The 21,987-nt window shown below is 39.3% G+C and overlaps 1 protein-coding gene across 1 annotated transcript in view; it reads left to right on the plus strand.

The window, feature by feature from the left end:
• LOC113075554 (piezo-type mechanosensitive ion channel component 2-like) overlaps positions 1–18,077 on the plus strand; it is a 126,739-nt gene extending 108,662 nt beyond the window's left edge. The window contains 4 exon segments of the mRNA XM_026248237.1: positions 15,264–15,399; positions 15,402–15,555; positions 15,798–16,017; positions 17,536–18,077. Of these exon segments, the coding sequence (XP_026104022.1) occupies positions 15,264–15,399; positions 15,402–15,555; positions 15,798–16,017; positions 17,536–17,788 (763 nt within the window). The 3' untranslated portion in view covers positions 17,789–18,077.
• The last annotated feature ends 3,910 nt before the right edge of the window (positions 18,078–21,987 follow it).

Raw genomic sequence — 21,987 nt, forward strand, 5'->3', positions numbered from 1 at the left:
ATAGACGTTCCAGGACAAGTGCTTTAGTATGGAGCCAGAAGAGTCTCAATAAAGATAAATGCACACACTACAGTCACATATGCACACATAGGATTCATACATGCACACACATGATTCATAAATACACACACAAGATGCACAAATGCGCAAAAAATTCACAAATGCACACACAAAATTTAAAAAGCACAGAAGATTCACAAATGCATACAAAATTCAGAAATGCACACAAAAATCAGAAATACACACACAATTCAGAAATGCAAACAACATTTACAAATGCACTCAAGATTCACAAATGCACAGGACAAGATTCAGAAATGTATTTCTGATGCACACACACATATATCTTGATTCACAAACTGCTTGCGGTCTGTGAACTTCACTGCATTTGTGTGTGAATTTTGAGACTCCCCTGACTTGGCTCGACACACAAATGCTTTTTTTTAAACAGGGAATGATCAGCAACCAATCAGATATCTCCCTTCTTTTAGCCAATCACAAGAATGCACCCCATGTGGGGGGATTGTTTACTTATAAGCCAATCACATGAACGTGTTCACACAGCAATTGTATTAAATTGTATGAAAATACAGATGTTTAGATTACAATTCAGGTTTATTTTTTTATTTTTTTTTCTAAATATAAATTTAAAAATGTCTCAATACATATAGCCCAGTGACTGCAGAAAAAAAGTTAACCATGGATTCATAAATTTGCAATTATTTCATTTTATTGAAATATTTTAATGAAAGTAAAAAAAAAAATTTTTTTAAACCTTTTTGAATATTTAAATATATCTAAATATTCTTTTGGATGCAATATAGAAGTCACTTTAATTATAATATTCAGTCCCTACATGAAGAGAGAGTCAGTGGTCCGCTGCGAGAGGAAAGTGGCTCTCTGGCTGCGAAAAGTGGGTCTCCGGCTGTCGTTCGCTTCGGAAAGTGAGTTGATCGCTGCGTGAGGAAAGTGAATCATTCGCTCAACTTCGCTGCTTGAGGAAAGTGAATCGTTCGCTGAGGAAAGTGAGTCGCTCGCTGGGTGAGGAAAGTGAGTCGTTCGCTGCGTGACTCGTGAGGAAAGTGAATCGTTCGCTGAGGAAAGTGAGTCGCTCGCTGGGTGAGGAAAGTGAGTCGTTCGCTGCGTGACTCGTGAGGAAAGTGAGTCGCTCGCTGGGTGAGGAAAGTGAGTCGTTCGCTGCGTGACTCGTGAGGAAAGTGAGTCGCTCGCTGGGTGAGGAAAGTGAGTCGTTCGCTGCGTGACTCGTGAGGAAAGTGAGTCGTTCGCTGCGCAAAGTGAGTCGCCGGCTGTGTGAGGTAAGTGAGTCGTTCGCTGAGGAAAGTGAGTCGTTCACTGCGTGAGGAAAGTGAGTCGTTCGCTGATTGGCTTATAAGTAAACAATCCCCCACGTGGGGTGCATTCTTGTGATTGGCTAAAACAAGGGAGATATCTGATTGGTTGCAGATCATTCCCTGTTTAAAAAAAGGCATTTGTGTGTCGAGCCAAGTCAGGGGAGTCTCAAAATTCACACACAAATGCAGTGAAGTTCACAGACCGCAAGCAGTTTGTAAATCAAGATATATGTGTGTGTGCATCAGAAATACATTTCTGAATCTTGTCCTGTGCATTTGTGAATCTTGAGTGCATTTGTAAATGTTGTTTGCATTTCTAAATTGTGTGTGTATTTCTGAATTTTGTGTGCATTTCTGAATTTTGTATGCATTTGTGAATCTTCTGTGCTTTTTAAATTTTGTGTGTGCATTTGTGAATTTTGTGTGCATTCGTGTATCCTGTGTGTGTATTTATGAATTATGTGTGTGCATGTATGAATCCTATGTGTGCATATGTGACTGTAGTGTGTGCATTTATCTTTATTGAGACTCTTCTGGCTCCATACTTTTGACCTCCTTTCTGATCTGAACGGTCTGTCGTTAAATGTGGAAAACACTGCCTAGAATGCACCCACATGGAAAAAACCTATATAAACATATATGTTTCAATATAGGTTTTGATATAGGTTTTTAATATATGTGACATATATAAAATTGGCCGTTTTCCTATATTATATGTACATATATGCACACATATATTTACACATATATGTAAATATATGCACACAGATATTTACACATATATGTGCACATATATATGTGCATACATATACCTATATAGGTACATATATGCACGTATATATGCACCTATATGTTCACCTATAAGAGTCAAATTCAAATCCATAGCTGCTAGGCAACATAAATAAATGTCCAAAATGTAGAAATGTACATTATTTACTTATTCAAGATCAATCAAATAGTACAAAAAAAAAAAGTCAAAAATGTAGAAATGTACATTATGTATTTACAAGAACAATTAAATAGTACAAGAACAAAAATAAGACAAAAAACTGAATATAAAAATTATCTTTTATTATTCTTTGAAGGTCTGTCATGATGTGTCTCATCATCCTCCTCCACCTCCTCCTCTTCCTCTTCCTTCCTGCACTATCCAATGACGTTTGATAGGGTGTCAGAGTTTTTTTCCTCTTTTTTTTTTTTGGCGCACAAATAGTTTTGCGGATAGGCATTTTCGTCCACACGGATCTGGCATTTTGGAAGAGTGAAACTGATGTTTTGAAACCGGGTCCCAGAGTGGATATATTTGAAAACGCCGCCTTAGTGTTTCATCCGGACGGCGAATGCGTATATTTTCTGAAAATATGGCGTCATTAGCCCACGTCTCACCCCTAGTCAAACACCACTACATCACGTAACAGCAACAAAAACATGAACAAACACTGAACGCTAACATTAACACTGATTAATAAATGTATTGTTCCATGTTCGTTTGTGTACCACGCGCAGCAAATCCATGTCTTCTTCTCCGTTTTAATTGTATCTCTGTGGCAGAATTACAGCGCCACATGCTGGTCTGGCATGTATACTACATCTGTTTCGTGTGGACGCGGATATTTCTTGAGATGAGGGAAAAAGATTAGGGGGTCCATCTCCATGTGCACGAGGTCGAAGAAGTAACGGGTACTTACGGTTATGGATAGAAATGTAGCGGAGTAAAGAGTACAATATTTGCCTCTCAAATGTAGTTGAATAAAGTCATGAGTACTCCCCAAAAATGATACTCGAGTAAAGTACAGATCCCTCAAAATTGTACTTAAGTACTGTACTCAAGTAATTGTACTCCGTCACTGTCCGGCTCTGTATATCATGTTAATATATTGCCATGGTTAAATTCCATAACATGCCAATTACATGTGATACCAATTTAACATGTTCGCACATACATAAGTTCTTGCATAATTTTTTTCGTTAATTCTAATAGAAAATATGAGCTAGGCATCATGTATGACAGTCAAAAATGGGATATGAGCTACAAAATGAACAGAGTGATGATGGCTCTCCCACAGACCCTGAGCTGAGCGGCCTTCCATTACCGCTCCCCAGCCGATAAGGGAAGCATCTGTCGAGATGGTAACCCGATGACAAAGAGCTCCAAATACCGGACCCTGGGACAGGAACCAGTGTTCTCTCCATATGACCAAGGCGCGGAGACACCGCCGCGTGATCTTGATCGTACGAAGTGGGTTTCCCCTCGGGGAGAACCCTCTGGTCCTGAGCCACCACTGTAAAGGTCTCATGCCCAGCAGGCCAAAGGGGATCACATTGGACGCTGCTGCCATGAGACCCAACAATCTCTAGAACTGTTTTACAGTGCGTGACTGGCCTAGCTTTAGCTCTGATGTGGCTGTGAGGATGTTGGCTACACGAGCGGGCGAAAGAGCGGCTCGCATCGTGACCGAATCCCATACCACCCCAAGAAAAGTGGTCCTCTGTGATGGAGATAGCACACTCTTCTTGGTATTGAGCCTCAAACCCAACTTTTGCATATGAGCGAGGACGACATCTTGATGCCGAACCGCCAACTGTCCTGATTCTGCTAAAATCAACCAGTCGTCCAGGTAATTCAGAATACGTATGCCCTGCAGCCTGAGCGGGGCCAGAGCTGCATCTACGCATTTCGTGAATGTGCGGGGTGAAAGAGCTAGACTGAAGGGAAGTACCCGATACCGGTATTCTTTGCCCCCGAAAGAAAACCTTAGGAACTTCCTGTGCTGAGGGAGGATGGAGATATGGAAGAACGCATCTTTTAGGTCTATTGTGACGAACCAGTCCTCGGATCTGATTTGAGTCACGATCTGTTTGAGTGTCAGCATCTTGAATTTTAATTTCTGAACTGTACAATTCAACAGACGAAGATCTAAAATGGGACGCAGCCCTCCATCCTTTTTTGGAACAATGAAATAACGGCTGTAAAAACCCGATGCCCTGTCGGGACACCTGCTCTATAGCATTTTTCGCTAAAAGAGATTTCACTTCTTGATCCATGAACAGAGCCTGCTCGGGATGCACTACTGGACAGACTGGACAGGCACCTTATACTGAGGTGTACACCGCACCGTCTCGATTGGGGCTGCCCTCACAGGTCTGACCCATTTGGTGTCAGGACCTTTTCTTCTGAGCCGAAGCTTTCTTAGCGAGAAGAACGGTCCTCAGATCCGGCTTCTGCTTAGATTGCTTTGGCTGTGAGTGCTGGCTCGGTCCCCGTGATTTTTGAGGAGGAGCGCGAGACGCAACACTCTCTTTTTGAAACACAAGATATGAGGAGCATGGTGGCTGGGGCTGCCTTGCACGCCCAGCAGCATCAGGATTAGATCGGCGAGGGAGAAAACTTTTAAAAGCTTCAGATTGCTTTTTATTTTCTTGAAATCTTTCAACCACTTCATTCACAGCATCACCAAACAGACCTTCATGAGAAATGGGAGCGTCTAAAAGAAAAGATCTATCTTTATCTGAAAGATTAAGCCAAAAGTGTCTTTCTGTAGAAACCAAAGCAGCCATAGATCTACCAATAGCACGTGCTGTTTCTTTAGTCGCCCTGAGAGATAAATCCGTAGCCCGACGAAGTTCACGAATTTCGTCACGGCTGACTTCCCTCACTGTTATCTAACTCCCCCAGCAGCTCAGCCTGATAAGCCTGAAGCAAAGCCATCGAGTGAAGGCAAGCTCCAGCCTGACTTGCTGCTGTGTAAGCTTTACCCACTAAATTAGATGTGATCTTTAAAGGCTTCGTGGGCAAAGTCGGGTTCTTAATAGATGTCGCTGAACCAGGGGAAAGATAGCTCGCGAGCGTCTGCTCCGCCCGGGGCATCGCTTCATAACCATTTTCTTTAAACCCTCTTATATCAGAATAAATGCGCACTTGAGGGCTGAAAAGACGTGATGAATATGGCTTATTCCACGATCTAGACAGCTCACTGTGAAGATCAGGGAAAAAAGGGAGACCCCGTGGTGTAGGCGATGTTTTAGAAGACAGAAAACGCTCGTCTAATTTGCTTTTAGGACGAGCACTCTGTTTATCAGATGGCCAAGATATATGTAACTTATCTACAGCTCGTGTTAATACATCAACCAACTCCTCATATGCTGGGGAAAGAGATGGTGAATCCTTTTCCCCCCTGATTGTGTCGCCTTCACTTCCCGTTACATCTAACTCCTCTGAGCTAGAGCAATGAAGCAATGGGCTCTCCCCCCGGGCGGAAGAAGCCGCGGGGCGGGCTTCCGACACCGGAGTTTGAGCTATGGATCTCCCAGGTAAGGGAGAAGAAAGAGCCCTCGGGCCCGTCTCCAACCCCGCTGAGAGATCCATTTGCGAACCCCAGGAATGCATTCTCCGTTCTGCCTAGGCAGAAGCGCGTCCTGCACCCTGAGGAGCGCGAGGCTCGCCGCTCTTCTCAGCAAAGAGTGACAAGCGGGAGCGGAGCATGCGATGCGAAAGCTTCTCACAATGCGGGCAATCAGTCTCCTCGAAGGCTGATAACGCATGCTCCACTCCCAAACAAACTACACAAAGCTCGTGTGTATCCCCACCCGTTAAATAACGCGGGCAGGGAGAAGCACACGGTTTGAATAGTTGCTTAGCCATTGTATATAAACTTTGCACAAGACACACAGTAAATATGACAGACAGGTTTGACACAGATCGCTTGCTGAGGCACAGAAAGCTAACACCGGTTGCTCCGGTTGGGGTTTTTATCAATTCCTGGTCGTGACGTCACTCTTGACGCTCACTCTCGCCATTGGACTAGTTGACATGGATGCTTCAGATGCACTCACGCAGAATGCGTTCCCAAAGCGTTATCGACGCATCGTCTCTCCCTCGATGGGGAACTCAATTTTGCCTATATGTGGCATATATATGCATATTTGCAGTATATATATATATATATATATATATACGCATATATGCAGTATATATATATTATCATATATGTGCATATATGCAGCATATATGTGCATATACACTGCATATAGGTTTCATATATGTGACCAATCACGGAAAGTAGGGACACAAGTCGGTTCTGGGGCATTTTGAGTTATTCACAGATTCTGAAAGTGTAGTCTCCAAGCTTTTCAACGATGTGTAACACATGGAAATCTGATAATATTTGGAGAAGTTGTGGCCATTTGAAGGTAGGCACTCAAAAAAGCAGAAAATAGCCTCTAAAGATTTTGCAGTTCTCACCTGTTCTCACTGCTGCGAGTGACAATGGGGCTCATTTACATCTCATTTAGATGAGCCATACCCCCTGTAAAGCTCCCCCCATTCGGGAACACTTTCTCTTTGTCGGGGTCTTCTTTCTGAATGTAACCATCTCAACCTCTAAATGTTACGGATTTTCCCCATTTCTGTCTTTATCCCCATCAAATGTTACTATCGATATAGCCTCTGATATCTTACGGTCCAACTCGTCTGACGCCAGTCCAATACATTCTTCCTCGTCATCATCTTCGGTCAGTTGTAGATTAGGGTCTTATTATGTCTTATTATGTCGCTTTCATCGTCGCTCAGATCATCTTCAGAATCAATGAGCGCTTGTTCATAAGCATCCGGATTGTCGAAGAGGTACTTCAAAACGTTTTCGGTGTAACGGCCACGGTTCAGCTCGTCTGCAATCATCTTTGCGGCGTACATCTTCATTGAATTTTGATATCAGCTAGAGCCGGCCAGAGCGCTGCATAATAGCCACGCTTCCCTCGGAGGGCGGCGGCAATAACAAAAGAAACAAAAGCCGGCTTATCCAGTATGGAAATACACAGACAATGAAACGCCCCTACTGCGTGCTAGAATCTCTGACAAACAAGCTGATTTCAACCTCAAAATGTACGCTTTTAAATATACCAATACTGCTATCTCAAACACGGAGAGGCTTCTTTGTGGTCCGTGTATCATCCGATCATTCAATTATTCCATTTAATCTGGCAAACCAAAAAACGAAATAACGAATCAATATTTAGTTTTTCTGTTTTTCTGCATGAACCAAATATGAAAAACTGACATTTGTTTCATTGCTTTCTGCTCGAAACGGGAAATATAATAAACAAGGAAACCAAAACGAAATAAAGGATCAAATTTACATTTTCTCAAATTTTCTTTATTTGTTGTAGTAGGTCTAACTATTTCCCACGGTGCCGTTCTGTTTGCTTTGCGCATGCGCAGTGGATAGGTTCAAAGGATGCGCTCACTTCCGCATATTCCTCGCGGGGATAAAAAACACGTTTTTTTTTTACGATCACAGGCATAGTTACAGTATGTCCAATAACAATACAACACGCTATAATAAAAATCAGAGATGGTTTAAATGTCCTTTGAAATCACTCTAACCACTTGTTTTGGTATGAAAAGTGAAAGTGACGTGACATTCAGCCAAGTATGGTGACCCATACTCAGAATTTGTGCTCTGCATTTAACCCATCCGAAGTGGACACACACAGAGCAGTGAACACACACACACACACACTGTGAACACACACCCGGAGCAGTTGGGCATTTTAAGTGATCATTAATTAAAACATTTATATTAGCAGATTATTTTATTACTAATGAGATCAATAAAAGGAATCAAAACGATATATATATATATATATATTATATAAATAATATCGTATTTCGGATTTGGTTTTAGGACAGCTTTGATTAAAGGATTTGATCCACTTCAAACGTTGACTACTTTATACACACAGACACACACACACACACACACACACACACACACACACACACACACAGAGAGAAAACAAGTAGTTATAAATATTTAGAATATATAAAGAAAGTGGGTTTTTTTCATCTTAAGTAGCCTAGATAGAAAACGATCAGAGATCAGGTAGATGGTCAATAGTTCTCTTTATTTAAATGCAAACATGTAAACAAATATGTACAGAATTATGTGAAGTTACATATTTACATTATTTTTACAGTTACATTGTGTGACATAGGTAAGTAGTAGTTTTCAGATGTGAATGGGTGGGGGGTATTTTCTTGACATCATCAAACCAAAGTCACAGTAAGCGTATAGACTATAGAGTGATGTACCATTCCTGAATCCTGATATGAATCAGTCTTTGAAAGACCCATTATTATAGACAATTCAGTGACAAATTATTAAACACAGACACTTGAATTTATTCCTGAAAGAATCTGAATCTTGGACGAAGAGATTGAATAAAAGGCTTCTTTATTAACACATTGACTTACCGACACCTAGTGGCGATATTACTTTCAGAAGTATCATAAAGTAGGCCTATCATTTCATTTTGTCATTACATATTTCTGTGTTAAAAATGTTGTATTAAACATTAATCTCATTTCATTATACAGTTGTAATTGCTATGTAAAGGCATGTACAGACCTCTGATCAGCATTAAACTGTAAACAGGCCTAATACATCTAAAATCAACTTCAGACGCAGCTATCTCTGAAGGCTTAATTAATACTGATTTAATTATTACATGTATTCCAATTTAACATTATCATTTAAGAATTTAACATTAAGGATGACATAAATACAAACCCGATTCTCAAAAAGTTGGGACGCTGTACAAATTGTGAGTAAAAAAGGAATGGAATAATTTACAAATCTGATAAACATATTTTATTCACAGTAGAATATAGATAATATATGTTGAAAGTGAGACATTTTGAAATGACATGCCAAATATTGGCTCATTTTGGTTTCATGAGAGCTACACATTCCAAATGTGAAAAATGGAGAAAAATTGCAAAGAGTTTGAAGTTATCATTATCTACAGTGCATAATATCATCCAAAGATTCAGAGAATCTGGAATCATTTCTGTGTAAGGTTCAAGGCCAGAGAACCATACTGGATTCCCGTGAATTGCGGGCCCGTAGACAGCACTGCATCACATACAGGAATGCTACTGTAATGGAATTCACAACATGGGCTCAGGAATACTTCCAGAAAACATTGTCGGTGAACACAATACACCGTGCCATTCACCGCTGCCGGCTTAAACTCTATAGGTCAAAAAAGAAGCCATATCTAAACATGATCCAGAAGCGCAGGTGTTTTCTCTGGGCCAAGGCTCATTTAAAATGGACTGTGGCAAAGTGGAAAACTGTTCTGTGGTCAGATGAATCAAAATTTGAAGTTCTTTTTGAAAACTGGGACGCCGTGTCATCAGTACTAAAGAGGACAAGGACAACTCAAGTTGTTCTCAGCGCTCAGTTCAGAAGCCTGCATCTCTGATGGTATGGGGTTGCATGAGTGTGTGTGGCATGGGCAGCTTACACATCTAGAACGATGAGCACCATCAATGCTGAAAGACATATCCAAGTTCTAGAACAACATATTCTCCCATCCAGACGTCATCTCTTTCAGGGAAGACCTTGCATTTTACAACATGACTGTAGTCTGTAGTCCAGATCTTTTTCGTCGCATCATAAAGAGGAAGAATTGAGCAACTAAAAGCCTGTATTAGACAATGGGACAACATTCCTATTCCTAAACTTGAGCAGCTTGTCTCCTCAATCCCGAGATGTTTGCAGACTGTTATAAAGAGAAGAGGGGATGCCACACAGTGGTAAACATGGGCTTTGTCCCAACCTTTTTGAGATGTGTTGATGCCATGAAATTTAAAATCAACTTATTTTTTCTCTTAAATTGATACCTTTTCTCAGTTTAAACATTTGATATGTCATCTATGTTGTATTCTGATTTTTTTTTTAGAAATTTTAAACTTCCACATCACTGCATTCTGTTTTTATTCACAATGTCACAATTTTTTTGGAATCGGTTTTATATTTAGGCCTAATACGACATTCTGTTTAAATGGTTAATAAAAATGATTTGTGATAGAAAATGACACTGATAGAATAATTTCTGGTGAGTGCAGGTGAAGTAAATTAATTTCATTTTTCAGATTTCAAAATTAAAAAAAAAAAAGATGGGGATTTTAGAACCTGATTTTATGCTGATTCTTCACAAAAACGACAGTCTTCTTTAGGCTATTCATTTATTTTATGTGAGAATTAAGAATAAAAATATTCTGCTGGCAGAATTTGGAAGAATACAAATCATTAAAGCACAAAGATCTTCATTTATCTTAAAGTAATTAGTTATTTTCCTACATAGTTGCTAAATATATTTTTTCACTTGCTGCCTTTCCAACCTAAGGAAATAGTAATAGTAATAATTGTTGCCAATTCAGACGAGATCTGATAAAGCCATGGATTTACAATAGGCCAACTAAGTGTATAGTTATTTCAACCCTGATACTACATCAATAATTTGATAACTGAAGAACGGCACACAGCAGTAGATAAGCTGATGCTAGGTTTAGACATAACACAAGGAAAAAATTAATTTGTTTTATTTGTACAGATTGCAATGTAACTGTAAAATAATGTAAATATTTAACTTCGTATTTCTGTGCATACAGTATTTGTTTGCACTAGAACTGTTTGTAAGTGTGTATTGCTACTAGAACTTAAATGTAATCTGTGCATCTGTGCATTAAAGGTGTTCTATTCTATAAATTCAGTATAATGGGTGTAATATATTTCACTGATACAGTAATTGTCAGGTAGAATACTATTACAAACATTATTACAGTATGTCAACCATAGCCTTTTGAATTACATTGTTACCTTTAAAATTGTTATATTGCAAAGCTAAATATATATATTACATGCAGTACATGCATCTCCAAGAAACATCTAAAAACACATCTCTTTCATCTTTGACCCTCAAACTCTAGCACTGTCTATTCTAATTATATTTTATCTAATTTTTATTCATTTACTCTAACTGCTAGTTTTTCATCCAACACTGGCTTTCTGTATTCTTTTTCAATTCTTTCTATTTGTTTTTTTTTTTTTTATTTGTATTGTATGTGTGTATGTATTTATGGATGTGTATTGTATATATATATATATATATATATATATATATATATATATATATATATATATACATGTGTTTGTTTGTATATATATATATATATATATATATATATATATATATACACATAGATAGATAGATAGATAGATAGATAGATAGATAGATAGATAGATAGATAGATAGATAGTTTTTAAATAATTAATGATCACTTAAAATGCCCCACATACCAAAACAAGTGGTTAGCGTGATTTCAAAGGACATTTAAACCATCTCTGATTTTTGTTATAGCGTGTTGTATTGTTATTGGACATACTGTAACTATGCCTCTGTTCGTTAAACAAAAACGTGTTCTTTATCCCCACGATGAATACGCGGAAGTGAGCGCATATTGGTTAGTCTACAGTATATAATGTTCCAAATATAATTGTTTGCGCTCTGTTTTAACACTGGGTTTTGTTATATAGGCATAAAACATAAATATTTGACTGAAACTGGTCTTTTAAAATCTGTTTGCATGAAATTTAACTTTGAAATATTTTCAATGTTGCCCCGCCTTTTACTTCTCAAACCTCGTATTTTTTAAGATATAATGCTGAGAAAACACGGAGGAACTTTGTGCTTCATGAGTTACTGTAACAATTCATCACTAGACGGGGAATCCATTTTGCAGGCTTTATTGAATAGCTCGTGGTCGTACAGGCAGGGATCAGTACCAGCAAACACAATAATAGAGATATCCAGAATCGTTGTCAAACACAGGCAGAAGATCGGGGTAGCAGGCAATATTCAGAGTCCAATAAACAATCCAAGGTCAAGAGGCAGGCAGCAATGGTTCAAGAGACGGTAGGCAAACAGAACTGGTAAAAGGTTCTTGGCAAATCAAATTTGGTGTAGTATTGTGCAGTTCGTAGCTGTTCTAATGCAGAGGGCACCAGTGGCAGTGGATAGCGAAACTTTACTGTTATCTCGTTGAGTCCACGATAAATCGATGCAAGGGCGCAAACCTCCATCCTTCTTACGGACAAAGAAGAAGCCAGCTGAAGCAGGAGAGGTGGATGGACGAATGAACCCCTTCTCCAACTCCTCCTTGATGTACTTGGCCATAGCTTCTGACTCGGGTAATGATAATGGAAATACTCGACCCCGGGGTGGTGATGAGCCTGGAATTAGATCAATGGCACAATCATGACTGCGGTGTGGTGGTAATGTGTTTGCTTGTACCTTGCTGAAGGCGGTGGCGTGATCGTGATACTCCTTGGGCAGATTGGGAATGCTGGTGAACTCCGAGTCTAACGTGACAACTTGCACAGTCATGGGAGAGATGGTCGAGAGGCATGATTTCTGACACTGGGTGCTCCATCTAAGAATTTGTCCCTCTCTCCACAACACCTGAGGATCATGCAGTCTGAGCCAGGGCAAGCCCAAAATAACAGGGGTGTTAGATACAGGGAGCACGTAGAATTGAATGGTTTCTTGGTGTAACAGACCGGTTAACATTTGTAGATCTTGAGTGCGGTGAGTAATCACTCCAGACCCCAAAGGGCGTCCATCTATTGTGGCTACAGACAGAGAATCAGTGCATGAAATTAGAGAAATGTTATTCCTTCTGGCAAATTCCTCAGAGATAAAGTTCCCAGCTGCTCCTGAGTCAAGTAGAGCAGTGGTAGCCACTCGAACGTTGTTGGTCTTGATTACCAGAGGGACTGAAACACAGTTAAGAGATGCACTCACCGATTTCGGAGTATAAGAAGAGCGACGTGATGGGCAAGTAATTTGTTGATGTCCCGGAGCGCCACAGTAGAGACAGAGTCGGTTAGACCTGCGGCGGTGACGTTCCTCATCCGTCAGATGATAGGAGTTGACTTGCATGGGTTCTGTAGTTTCTGCGGATCGTGTTGCCGCAGCGGGGAAGAGGCGTTGAGTACTGACACGGCGAGGGCGTTGCAGGTTATCAATGGTTATGGTTAGCGAAATGAGATCACTCAGAGTTCTCCCCTCATCACGGCAAGCGAGTTCGGTTTGCAGTTCATGATTAAGCCCCTTGCAAAACAATACCTTCAGCGTGTCATTCACCCATGACGTCTGAGCAGCCAGTGTACGAAAGTTCAAGGCATATTCCGCCGCTGTTAATCCTCCCTGCGACAACTCAAGCAAACGCTCACCCGCTCCTTTCCCCTCTCGGGGGTGATCAAACACCTCACGGAATCGCACCAGAAAGTCAGTGAAAGTGGTGAACGCCGTTCCATCCTCGCGCCATACTGCCGTTATCCATTCCAAAGCTCTTCCCGTTAATAATGAGCAAACGAAGGCGATCTTACCAGCATCAGTGGTGTAAAGGGTGGGTTGTTGTTCAACGAACAGCGAGCACTGTAGTAGGAAGCCCTTACACTTGGTAGAGTCCCCGTCAAATTTCTCCGGGTAAGCCAGTCGTGGATTAACTTGCGCTGGCGTTCCTGCCGCGTGGGAAATGGCGACCGCTGCAGGTGGAGGTGACGTCACGGCAGTGCTGTGGAGGTTTTGAACAGCGTTTACCAGTTCCTCAGTGATTGAAGTCAGACGATTCAATTGATGCTGGTTAGGAGCGATTTGACTTGCCTGAGCTGCCATAGTAGCACACAGATGATCGTAAGCCGCTGGATTCGGTTGAGGCGAAGTCTTCTGTAACAATTCATCACTAGACGGGGAATCCATTTTGCAGGCTTTATTGAATAGCTCGTGGTCGTACAGGCAGGGATCAGTACCAGCAAACACAATAATAGAGATAACCAGAATCGTCATCAAACACAGGCAGAAGATCGGGGTAGCAGGCAATATTCAGAGTCCAATAAACAATCCAAGGTCAAGAGGCAGGCAGCAATGGTTCAAGAGATGGTAGGCAAACAGAACTGGTAAACAGGAAATCAAACACGGGAAATAACGCTTGGAAATGTCAGCCGGAGCAAAACAAGACTTCGCGTTTGACTGAAGGAGTAGTGCAGCTTATATACCCGTGCCAATGAGCTGCACCTGTGTGATGATCAGAGTCCGAGGCACGGGGATGATGGGTAGTGTAGTGCGAATCAGTATAAGTGAGTGAGAGAGTCAATATTCAGGAGATGGAGCCCTCTGCTGGCCAGTAGTGGGAATCACGGGGTTCGTCTCCGTGACAGTTACCCATCGTGTGTTGGGCGCTCAGCGACATACTCCTTTGAAACTATCCACTGCGCATGCGCAAAGCAAGCAGGACGCCACCGTGGGAAATAGTTAGACCTACTACACAAATAAAGAAAAATTGAGACAACGTAAATTTGATCCATTATTTCGTTTTGGTTTCCTTGTTTATTATATTTCCCGTTTCGAGCTGAAAGCTATGAAACAAACGTCAGTTTTCCATATTTGGTTCATACAGAAAAACAGGAAAACAAAATATTGATTCGTTATTTCGTTTTTGGTTTGCCAGATTTAATGGAATAATTGAATGACCGGATGATACACGGACCCTTTGTGATCTCAACTAACAGATTCTGCAAAAAAACGAAAATCACCAATTTGAAAAAAAAAAAAAGAAAACCCTTCATTCTCATTTTGCTCGAAAGTTGTGCTGCCGACTTGTGTCACTGGTTTCCGGGACGGGTCACATATGCGCATATATCCACATATAGGTTCTTTCCATGTGGGCAAATTAAGGCTTTTGTGTCTCTATGCTTGAAAAACAGAAGAAAAAAAATAATCTAAACAGGAAATGACAGAATATTTACGTACATATTTACAACTGGTCTATCTGAACAGGATTAGCATTACCTGAGGTAATTATACTGGACCTTTTTACAGAAGGTGAAAGTCATCATACTCTTTAGTGACATTGCATATGAAGATATTTGAAGATACTCTGGCAACAAAGTCTACTATGATGGGGGCAATGCTTTATGTTCTCACTTGTGGCTTCTGTCTCATCTCATGTTTAACATTTTATGGTAGATGTGATGTAATTGTATGTTTTGCATGTTTGAGCAGAAATGCATCTCTGGTGATGAATGCTGAGGCGGCTGGTGAACACACAGTGAAGTATGAAGATCGCGGACTGAGAGAGGAGCTGGTGTCTATGCTCAGAGGGACACGCAGCCGTCCAGTGTAAGTGTTTCGTAAACATTTAAATATGGATGCTTTCAACATCTGTTTTTTTTTTTTTTTTTTACTTCACATTCCATCTGTTTTCTGATGATTAGGTTAATGGAAAATCTGCTGCCAAAATATATCAGAGGTACTTCCGGGCCTAATGCTAAAGTGGCACATCGACTTCAAGTGGGTGAGTTATTAAACCTTTCTTTCTTTCTATGCTCATTACGCACTAGTTCTGATTCCCTAAATATGCACTTCTTGTTACAGTCTACTTGGATGAATCGCTTTATTGTATTCCTCGTTTGTAAGCTGCTTTGGATAAAAGCTTCTAAGTGATTAAATGTAAATGTAAATGTAAATGAATAGCATTAGATCAACAGACCTGCAGATCAAAGGATGTTGTCTTGACTTTAATGGAATCATTCACAGAACATCACAAAAGCCTGGATGATCTTCATCTACAGTTCTTCCGTCCTCTGTCCATCAAACTGCAGCGGGGAAACGGGAGCTCTGCAGAGATGGGCCCACAGTGGTGGGTGGTGGAAGAGTGTTTTCCTGGCCCTCCAGCCAGCAGATGCCAGAGTATTGAGATGCTGGTGTTCAATGATAAAGTCAGCCCATCCAGTGTGGGCTTCCTGGCTGGTTATGGGTGAGTTTTCAGTCATTTTTACAATTTCTGAAACATGTCTGGTAAGAAAATATTAAAAGAGTAGTTCAACCAAAAAGTAATCCATATTAATTAAACACACATACTTTTTTTTTTTTTTTAAGAGCTCCGTGTATGTGTGTTAATCAGTGTTTAAAAGTGAATAAAATGTTAAATTATATTGGGATTACTTATTCATATGGATTACTTTCGCAATGTCCTGTGTCTTAATATCAATGTCTTAATATGTACTTTTTGAAGGTAGGGAAATTTGGTTGAGTGAACTTTCCACCAAACGGCAAAACTTCTGGGCCCGTATTCATAAAGATTCTAAGAATCCTCTCAGAAAACTCTTAATTTAGCTTAAAAACGTTTACGTAGGAGTCTTAGCTTAAGAGCGATTCAGGATCGATCTGAGAGCAACTCTGAGTAAGGAAAAGACAAAAACTTTTATCTTAGTGGGGAGGCGGGGTTGACCCCGTTGCTATGTATGACAAAATCTATGACAAAAAAGACTGTGATTGGTTGGTTGTCCATGAAGGAAAAAAAAGAGTGATTTTAAGTATAGGGTCTATTCTAATTCTCACTTTGAATTTACATGTGTAATTGTTCCTATTTGACCGTTCTCTCTCTCTCTCTCTCTCTCTCTCTCTCTCTCTCTCTCTCTCTCTCTCTCTCTCACACACACACACACACATACAAACACACATTATATGTGTGTATATAAATCTTTTTTTATTTTTTTTATTTACCATGCTTTTAATTTCTTATAAGGTATTTGATTGGCTTAGAATGATAAAAAAAAATTGTTTCATTCTTTCCAATTACAGTGATTGCTGTCCTATTTAAGTGGCGGTTTGAATTGTTTTTATTATCAATTAATTTTATGAATTATGACTACATTATTATGTATTTGTCTCATTTTTATCTAAACAATTTACCATTTTATTTTTTTATGACATATGATTATTTATTATGTATGTATTTGTTATTAATATCAATAATGAATTAATAAATAGGGCCTAACATTAATTATAATATATTAATTTATCTTTCTAATCATGTCTAAAAAATATAATAATTATGTCTACCAAGCTCTGATAATGTATGGACTGTTATATTAACAGACTATCCTAATGTTGATAAAACAAACTATTCAACTCAAAACACAGTATTTGTGGTGAGATTCAAATTCAAGTACTGTATATGTAGTAGCAACAGTGTCTTTTAGTAATATGAAAGTCTGTCACAGGAGATGCATTTAAGATTCCTAATTCATGCCCGACTAGATTGACCACTTGTTATCACAACACCCCATAAAAGACAAATGCCTGTAATTGTCACGTTACTGAGAACTAACATAGAAAGGAAGTGCAGTGAATTTACACAGCATTTTGTTTAATGCTGAGCACATGTGGCATAAATACATTTACAGAAATTACAATTGTAGAAATCATTTTATAAATGTGATTTTGAATATGAAATCTCTCCTTTTTTGTTTTCTCTCTATTGATATTGCAGCATTGTGGGTCTGTACATGTCTGTGGTGCTGGTCATTGGTAAGTTTGTGCGGGAGTTCTTCACAGGTATATCTCGATCCATCATGTATGAGGAGCTGCCATGTGTGGACCGTGTACTAAAACTGTGCAATGATATCTTTGTTGTGCGAGAGACTGGAGAGATGGAGATGGAGGAGCAACTGTTTGAAAAGCTCATCTTTCTGTACCGGTCACCTGAAACCATGATCAAAATGACCCGCAAAAAGAATGAGTAGCTTCATGACATTTCTGTCACAAATTTTAACCTCTGCACATCTCAGAAAGACAAAAATGTCTGCTATAAGGCACCAACCAGAAAGACATTTTATACACTGTAATGGAATACTAAGGAATATTTTGGCAATATATTTACATCTATCCATGAGAGTTTTTTGAAACCCAAAACTTATAAACTGAAAAGTGCATCAAAGAAATAATTGACATGAATTATGATGTTGGGATGAAATTATGCTTAAATGACTTCACTACTGCTATATTTATATATTTTCCAGTAATCATGAAGTGCACGAGTATTCAGTATTGGTATGCATTTCAGACTGAGTGCATACAATTAATATGGCATGTTGTATTACATTCATCTTGTTGCTTAGTCTTACTGTTCAATTAGCACTTTGCCTGCAATCATAAGTAAAACATATTTGATCTGGAAGAATAACTGTTATATATTCAGAAGTATTGCATTACTGTAATCCAGTTCTGAGGTAAGTCATTCTTCCACATTTAAGAATTCACTGTAAAACATTTCAGTGTAAATTAAATGAACTGGCAGCAACTTCACATACAAAGTAAATTTTATAGTACTTTACCCACTTAACAGAATGTTACCATGATGCACTAAATTAAAACAAAATGTATTTCTTAATTTCATTTGTAGAAACTGACTGCCTTGAATTGGCCAACTGCCAATTACCTTTATAAACTAATATGTATAATGTCAGCATATCAGTACCCTGAACTTTTGACATTTAAGTCCACTAAAAATGAAAATCTCTGAAAGTTAATTCAATTAATCAAAATCATTAAAACTAGAAAAACCTCAGATCTTAGAATTAGTCAAGAGATCGCTGGCTGCATCAGCAACTCCACAGTTACTGCAGTTAAAAAAAGCAACATGCAGCAAAACATCAATGTTTCTCTGCTCATCCTTCACTTAAAAACAGGATCTCTTCAGAATGGTGTTAACCCACAAAACTTAATTTACAATTTATTGATGTTTAAATACATTTCGTATTTGTGTCTGTTTTACACCTTTAAACAGCATACAGGACAAATGGTCGGCCTGATGTGTAAGATCATCAACTCTGCATGTGATCCAAGGAATGACTGTGTAGTGCAAATAGCAAATTAACAGCAAATAGCCCCTCTGTGTAGCCATGAGAAAAGTTCTGGATGTGATATCTGAATGTAGTGAAAAATGAGGAGCTACTCAGGTCCTGTGTATGTGTACGTATAACAGATTTAGATTTATTTGCATAGATTTTTTTTTGTTGACTGTAAAGACTATAACGTTCTTCACTACTTCAACATGTGAATGTATATTCATCAATATATTGTTTGTGCTCAAAATAAAATGTTGAATCACTTAATTTGTTATTCTTTTGTCTATTCTTTCAGTTTACATTTAATCATTTAGCAGATGCTTTTATCTGAAATGACTCACAAATGAGGACAAAAAATCTATCAAACCAAGTGCAATATTATGTAATTGGTGTGACAAGCCCTGAATAATCTAATAAAGTACACATAGCAAGGTTTTAGTTTTTTTGCTTTTAAATAAATAAATAAGAAAACAAGAAGACAGAATAGAACTAATGATCTGTATTCCTTTGTGAACATTTGATGATCAACCAACGGGGATTTGTTTAGATTGGAACCTTTCCAGATTATGTTTGTGGTAATGTAATGTAATGTATGCATTGTGTATGTAATGTGGTCTTGTTAGTTCTTTCGGGCACTCTTCAATACACTCCTTCTGAGTGGTTTCGTCGACATTGCTATCATGCAGGAACAGCTACAGTTTGGTAAATGGGGGTGACGCTCTTCAAAATCCTGTGCTTCTGTTTTCCCTTCAAAGGCATACTGAGGGTCACCTATAAAATAACTTCTTGCACTTCCCTTGAGAGCTGTCTACAGGCAAGAGATCCAGAAATCACATCACATCACAATCGCATCCAGATCTAGAAAACTCTGTGTATTTTAACCCTGAAATGAGGGAGACCCTGGTGCCTTACTCATTGAACCTAACCTGGACAGAAGCAGGCTTTCTGCATTAAACCCAAAGTTTCTTTCAGTCTCCTCCACCATTTTAAAGTGTTAGCATTCACAACTGCAAAAATGCTTTCCTTACTAGTATTTTTGAATCTAAATTAAAATCAATTTACTTAAAACAAGGAAATAATCAATCAATCAGTCACCTTTATTTATATAGTGCTTTAAACAAAATACATTGCGCCAAAGCACTGAACAACATTCATTTGGAAAACAGTGTTTCAATAATGCAAAATGATAGTTAAAGGCAGTTCATCATTGAATTCAGTGATGTCATCTCTGTTTAGTTGAAATAGTGTCTGTTTTTATTTGCAATCAAGTCAATGATATCGCTGTAGATGAAGTGACCCCAACTAAGCAAGCCAGAGGCGACAGCGGCAAGGAACCGAAACTCCATCGGTGACAGAATGGAGAAAAAAACCTTGGGAGAAACCAGGCTCAGTTGGGGGGCCAGTTCTCCTCTGACCAGACGAAACCAGTAGTTCAATTCCAGACTGCAGCAAAGTCAGATTGTGCAGAAGAATCATCTGTTTCCTGTGGTCTTGTCCTGGTTTTCCTCTGAGACAAGGTCTTTACAGGGGATCTGTATCTGGGGCTCTAGTTGTCCTGGTCTCCGCTGTCTTTCAGGGCAGTAGAGGTCCTCTCTAGGTGCTGATCCACCATCTGGTCTGGATACGTACTGGATCCGGGTGACTGCAGTGACCCTCTGATCTGGACACAGACTGGATCTGGTGGCCACGGTGACCTCGGAACAAGAGAGAAACAGACAAATATTGGCGTAGATGCCATTCTTCTAATGATGTAGAAAGTACGGTGTTATGTGAAGTGTTCCGGTTCCAGTTTACCTAATTAATGCAGCCTAAAAATCCTTTAACAGATTTGGATATTAAAAGCATATTAGTATGTTATGTGTATGCCAGGTTAAAGAGATGGGTCTTTAATCTAGATTTAAACTGCAAGAGTGTGTCTGCCTCCCGAACAATGTTAGGTAGGTTATTCCAGAGTTTAGGCGCCAAATAGGAAAAGGATCTGCCGCCCGCAGTTGATTTTGATATTCTAGGTATTATCAAATTGCCTGAGTTTTGAGAACGTAGCGGAAGTAGAGGAGTATAATGTAAAAGGAGCTCATTCAAATACTGAGGTGCTAAACCATTCAGGGCTTTATAAGTAGTAAGCAATATTTTAAAATCTATACGATGTTTGATAGGGAGCCAGTGCAGTGTGGACAGGACCGGGCTAATATGGTCATACTTCCTGGTTCAAGTAAGAACTCTTGCTGCTGCATTTTGGACTAGCTGTAGTTTGTTTACCAAGCGTGCAGAACAACCACCCAATAAAGCATTACAATAGTCTAACCTTGAAGTGATAAATGCATGGATTAACATTTCTGCATTTGACATTGAGAGCATAGGCCGTAATTTAGATATATTTTTGAGATGGAAAAATGCAGTTTTACAAATGCTAGAAACGTGGCTTTCTAAGAAAAGATTGCGATCTAGTAGCACACCTAGGTTCCTAACTGATGACGAAGAATTGACAGAGCAACCATCAAGTCTTAGACAGTGTTCTAGGTTATTACAAGTAGAGTTTTTAGGCCCTATGATTAACACCTCTGTTTTTTCTGAATTTAGCAGTAAGAAATTACTCGTCATCCAATTTTTTATATCGACTATGCATTCCATTAGTTTTTCAAATTGGTGTGTTTCACCGGGCTGCGAGGAAATATAGAGCTGCGTATCATCAGCATAACGGTGAAAGCTAACACCATGTTTCCTGATGATATCTCCCAAGGGTAACATATAAAGCGTGAAGAGAAGCGGCCCTAGAACTGAGCCTTGAGGTACTCAATACTGCACTTGTGATCGATATGATAAATCTTCATTCACTGCTACGAACTGATGGCGGTCATATAAGTACGATTTAAACCATGCTAATGCACTTCCACTGATGCCAACAAAGTGTTCAAGTCTATGCAAAAGAATGTTGTGGTCAATTGTGTCAAACGCAGCACTAAGATCCAATAAAACTAATAGAGAGATACACCCACGATCAGATGATAAGAGCAGATCATTTGTAACTCTAAGGAGAGCAGTTTCAGTACTATGATACGGTCTAAATCCTGACTGGAAATCCTCACATATACCAT

The sequence above is a fragment of the Carassius auratus genome, unplaced genomic scaffold (assembly GCF_003368295.1).
Source record: "Carassius auratus strain Wakin unplaced genomic scaffold, ASM336829v1 scaf_tig00017160, whole genome shotgun sequence".
Classification (NCBI taxonomy): domain Eukaryota; kingdom Metazoa; phylum Chordata; class Actinopteri; order Cypriniformes; family Cyprinidae; genus Carassius; species Carassius auratus.